Below are 5,560 nucleotides of genomic sequence, written 5' to 3' on the forward strand. Positions count from 1 at the left end.
CGCCTGCCATTGCGCCCAGCTAATTTTTGTATTTTTAATAGAGATGGGGTTTCACCGTGTTAGCCAGGATGGTCTCGATCTCCTGACCTCATGATCCACCTGCCTCGGCCTCCCAAAGTGCTGGGATTACAGGCGTGAGCCACCATGCCCAGCCCGAGGAGGTAAATTAAGTCCGCATGTGTATATTTGGGTTTAATCCAGGCGAAGGTGATTCTTGAGAAAGGGAATAGGGAATGTGCAGGGGAATAAAAGCAGAGTCTTCAGGACGAAATCTTGAGTGATGCCAGTGGCTAAAGGGCCATGAAAAGAGTAATAAACTGCAGATGATAGATAGAAAAACTGTGTCATCTCTCATTTGAGAGATGAGAAGAAAGACCAGTCTTACGGGAAACTGACAGGGAGAAGATTCCCAAAGTGCTGGCAATTATAGGTGCGAGCCACTGTGCCCGGCCCAGTATGAAAATTCTAAAAAAGATATGGTCAGGAAAGGAGCAAAGGTTTCAAACAGCTCTTGGAAGCTCTTTCATATGTTGTATGATTATTTATTTGTTTATTTATTTTTTTGAGACACAGTTTCACTCTGTCGCCCAGGCTGGAGTGCAGTGGCGCAACCTCGGTTTACTGCAACCTTCACCTCCCAGTTCAAGTGATTCTTGTGCCTCGGCCTCCTGAGTAGCTGGGATTATAGGCACATGCCACCACTCCTGGCTAATTTTTGTGTATTTGACAAAGATGGGGTTTCATCATGTTGGCCAGGCTGGTCTCGGAACTCCTGACCTCAGGTGATCTGCCCACCTCAGCCTCCCAAAGTGCTGGTGTGAGCCACCGTGCCCAGCCATCATGTCTTGTATGAGGTATTATCCATGTTATAGCAATTGACTTGCACCTTGACGTCATCTCTTTCTAAAGGCTAAAGCTATGTTTCAGATATATATATGTAAAATACTTTGAGGCATGGTCTTGCTCTGTCACACGATTACTGCTCGTCAATGCCTTGACCTCCCAGGCTCAAACTGTACCTCCACCCCAGCCTCCTGAGTAGCTAGTACTACAGGCATGTGTCACCATGCGTAGCTAATTTTTGTATTTTTTGTGGAGATGGGGTTTCTCCATGTTGTTTAGGCTGGTCTTAAAATTCTGGGCTCAAGCCATCTGCCCATCTTGGCCTCCCAAAGTGCTGGGATTACAGGTGTGAGCCGTCATGCCTATCCCTCACCTTGCTTTTTTCACTTGTGTGTTCTTAAGGGATATGGATAGTGCTTCATGGGGTGCTTTAAATTATTGAGTGGCCCTGTAGTCCCAGCACTTCGGGAGGCCGAGGCGGGCAGATCACGAGGTCAGAAGTTCGAGACCAGCCTGACCAACATGATGAAACCCTGTCTCTACTAAAAATACAAAAATTAGCCAGGCGTGGTGGCGCATGCCTATAATCCCACCTACTCAGGAGGCTGAGGCAGGAGAATCACTTGGACTCGGGAGGTGGAGGTTACAGTGAGCTGAGATTGTGCCACTGTACTCCAGCCTGCGCAACAGAGTGAGACTCCATCTTAAAAAAAACAAAAAATTGAGTGGCAAGGAAGCTTAAGGCAGTTGTGTAATATTTTGGATATTGAGGAGATCACGTTCTTGGTTTTATTAGATTATGATGAAGATGACTATGATGCTGATTGTGAAGACATTGATTGCAAGTTGATGCCTCCTCCACCTCCACCCCCGGGACCAATGAAGAAGGATAAGGACCAGGATGCTGTTACTGGTGGTAAGTAGAGATTGTCTACTTTTGTGTTAGGAGCAAGTTTCCATTCATAAGTCCAGTCTTGTGGCTCACACATAAGGGACAAACTTAAGCTTATACGAAAGGACAAAACTTCTAGAAATAATTCATACAATCTCAAATTTTTGTATTAAAGGGAAGTTTTAAAACATTTGGCCACAGTATTTTAACGTGCTCAATATATAGTAGTTTAGTCAGTGGTTCTCAAATCTGGTTACCCATCAGAATCACTTAGAGTCTTTAAAAAAAAAGCAAAAAAACACCAATACCTGACTTTCACCCCTTGAACCTGATTCAGAAGATCTTGGGTAGAGTCCAGGAATTAAATTAAATTAATTAATTTTTTTTTTTTTGAGAAAGAGTCTTGCTGTGTTGCCCAGGTTGGAGTGCAGTAGCACGATCTTGGCTCACTGCAACCTCTGCCTCCCGAGTTCAAGTAATTCTTGTGCCTCAGCCTCTAGAGTAGGGGCTGGAACTCCTGACCTCAAGTGATCCTCTTGCCTTGGCCTTCCAAAGTGCTGGGATTACAGGTGTGATCCACTGCGCCCTGCCAAACCCAAGAATTTTAAAGAGTTTCTTAAGTAATTTATGATACAACTGATCTGTATACTGGTATTTAGAAACTACTTGTTTAGATGGCTTTATTTTCAGTGAAGTGGTTAAATAAGGAAGGTGCCCTGGAATGTTGATAAATCAGATAGTGTCAACTACCAGATATTCAGAGATTTCAAAGGCTGGTAGAGTCTTCAGTGTTTATCTTACCTATTCCTGTAACAGTAACTGTCCTAGGCTTGAAAATTGGGGAAGAGCAGTGTGTTTGATTGACCTGTATGTTGAGGCTTGCATTTACCTAAATTCTTCCTGTTGGAGTTTTAAGCCATTTCTTTTTAACAGTCTGCTAAATGTCAGCTATTTCATAGATCTTCTTTATGCCAAAGGATCTTAATGTTGTCCTGTGGGCTTAAAAAGATTTTCCAGCTCATAGGTCTCTGAACTAGGACTACCTGAGTGGTATAAAGTATTACATAATTTTGCTATTGGTCACAACATTGGTTACAATATTGGTTACTTAACAGAAAGTAGGGCCAGGCGTGGTGGCTCACACCTGTAATCCAAGCGCTTTGCGAGGTGGAGACGGGCAGATCATTTGAGGTCAGGAGTTCGAGACCAGCCTGGCCAAGACGGTGAAACCCCGTCTCTACTAAAAATACAAGAATTTAGCCAGCCGTGGTGGCGCATGACCGTAATCCCAGCTACTCAGGAGGCTGAGGCAGGAGAATCACTTGAACCTGGGAGATAGAGGTTTCAGTGAGCTGAGATCTCACCAGTGCACTCCAGCCTCTGCGACAGAGCAAGACTCGTCTCAAAAAAAAAAACACCGAAAGTAGTAAACCTAGTAATAGTGTTTGTTTTCTCATCACAACCCTAGGGTACCAGGTACGTGGTGAGTTGGGGGATGATGGGAGATAACGAGTTAGAAGAGTTTTCTGGGTTGCATACTAGTATTATGATTTGGGTGCTTGGGCCTATATCCTGGCATTGAGCCATGTGTATAGCCTAAAGTGGGTGTTTGCGGAATTCGAGGAAATATATTCACAGTTACATGCCAAAGGGGTTTCTCTTCCTTGTTGCAGTGTCTGAAAATGGGGAAGGCATCATCTTGCCCTCCATCATTGCCCCTTCCTCTTTGGCCTCAGAGAAAGTGGACTTCAGTAGTTCCTCTGACTCAGAATCTGAGATGGGATCTCAGGAAGCAACACAGGCAGAATCTGAGGATGGAAAGCTGACCCTTCCATTGGCTGGGATTATGCAACATGATGCCACCAAGCTGTTGCCAAGTGTCACAGAACTTTTTCCAGAATTTCGACCTGGAAAGGTACATTGTATGGAGAATGCCCAGATTGCAAACCACCGACCTCTTCCAAATAATGAGTTTCGTTGTTAAGATGCTGAGTATGGAATAGACCTAAGGGTTTCCTTACTCAGTGACATACTATTGGCTACGTAAGAGTTCTTCACACTGTATTAGGTCTTTTTTTTGAAGTTGTATATATTGATAGTAAATGTGATTTATGCTGTTCTCATTGGAAATTTCCCTGTTACCTTAAAAGAACTAGTCCAAATTATTAAGGAACGCTTCTTTACTTTCTTGTTAGATGTTGTAAGTCTGAATGCAACACTTCTTTATTTCTCCTCCGCATTTGAATAGATCTCTCAAGGGCGTTTTCAGGCCCAGATGCTGCTGTTTTCCTATCTGACTTTGAGTCTCTGTCATAGTAATGTATTCTGTGTTCTAGGTGTTACGCTTCCTACGTCTTTTTGGACCAGGGAAGAATGTCCCATCTGTTTGGCGGAGTGCTCGGAGAAAGAGGAAGAAGAAGCACCGTGAGCTGATACAAGAAGAGCAGATCCAGGAGGTGGAATGCTCAGTGGAATCAGAAGTCAGCCAGAAGTCTTTGTGGAACTACGACTACGCTCCACCACCACCTCCGGAGCAGTGTCTCTCTGATGATGAAGTAGGCAAAATGAAGACCTGAGATTAAGGCTTATGAGAGGAACAAATGAATTCAATGAATTCTCTCTAGTTTATGTTTAAATTGTAAATAACACCATAGCAGATAGAATTCTGTGCTAATTCTCAATAAGTAATCATGGGTTCAATCTCAGCGGCTGCCCCTTCCCTATTGTAAAAGAAAAATGTTTGATGGGGTAGGCGGGGATGAGAGGGGTAGATGGTGATATGCTGCTGAGTAAGGTTTGATCGATAGGCGGAATGTGCTATGATACATCTCCATTGTTTACATTCTAACTCCAGGTAAATCATCCTCAGTTTGTCTAAGTTCCCCTCCTGACTGTTAACTCTCTATAGCCTTAGGACAGCTGGGATCAGGAAATTCTCCCTGCTCTACTTCTTTTTTCTGTTACAGATCACAATGATGGCTCCTGTGGAGTCCAAATTTTCCCAATCAACTGGAGATATAGATAAAGTGACAGATACCAAGCCAAGAGTGGCTGAGTGGCGTTATGGGCCTGCCCGACTGTGGTACGATATGCTGGGTGTCCCTGAAGATGGCAGTGGGTTTGACTATGGCTTCAAACTGAGAAAGACAGAACATGAACCTGTGATAAAATCTAGAATGATAGAGGTGAGCAACACTGGTATGTAAGAAAGGAATCAGTGTACTCAGGTCCTATTACTTTTACTAACTTTACTTTTTAATTTGGGAGATATTGGGTGGGGTTTCTTTAATGGGAGATTGAGGTGTCTCAGCCTTTTATTTGGTATGGTATATCACCCTGGTAGCTAGGTCCTATACTAAGGATGCTGTTTGTGAAGTGAGTGCTGTGCCAGACTAGGAGTGGGAAGAGGCAAATATTCCTCTGTTATCAAGTGGTTGTTTCAAGTAAAGGACCACTTACGATGTGTCTGTATCTCTAATGTGGAATTTGGAGTGTAAACTTTGACCAGTGACCAATCAAGGGTGTGTTTTTTCTTCCCTACTTACCCAGGAATTTAGGAAACTTGAGGAAAACAATGGCACTGATCTTCTGGCTGATGAAAACTTCCTGATGGTGACACAGCTGCATTGGGAGGATGATATCATCTGGGATGGGGAGGATGTCAAACACAAAGGGACAAAACCTCAGCGTGCAAGCCTAGCAGGCTGGCTTCCTTCTAGCATGACTAGGAATGCGATGGCTTACAATGTTCAGCAAGGTGTGCCTCTGTGCTAGCTGTGTCCAGCATATACTGCCCTTAATCTTAGTCACCATAAGTGGGCTTAG

The 5,560-nt window shown here is 43.8% G+C and overlaps 1 protein-coding gene across 1 annotated transcript in view; it reads left to right on the top strand.

Moving 5' to 3' along the window:
- TAF1 (TAF1 RNA polymerase II, TATA box binding protein (TBP)-associated factor, 250kDa) overlaps positions 1 to 5,560 on the top strand; it is a 125,815-nt gene that overhangs the window by 6,975 nt on the left and 113,280 nt on the right. The window contains exons 4-8 of the mRNA XM_011992078.1: positions 1,640 to 1,759; positions 3,409 to 3,650; positions 4,072 to 4,290; positions 4,702 to 4,920; positions 5,285 to 5,492. Of these exons, the coding sequence (XP_011847468.1) occupies positions 1,640 to 1,759; positions 3,409 to 3,650; positions 4,072 to 4,290; positions 4,702 to 4,920; positions 5,285 to 5,492 (1,008 nt within the window). The remainder of the gene's footprint in view (positions 1 to 1,639; positions 1,760 to 3,408; positions 3,651 to 4,071; positions 4,291 to 4,701; positions 4,921 to 5,284; positions 5,493 to 5,560) is intronic.

Source organism: Mandrillus leucophaeus, unplaced genomic scaffold, assembly GCF_000951045.1.
Source record: "Mandrillus leucophaeus isolate KB7577 unplaced genomic scaffold, Mleu.le_1.0 Scaffold401, whole genome shotgun sequence".
Classification (NCBI taxonomy): Eukaryota; Metazoa; Chordata; class Mammalia; order Primates; family Cercopithecidae; genus Mandrillus; species Mandrillus leucophaeus.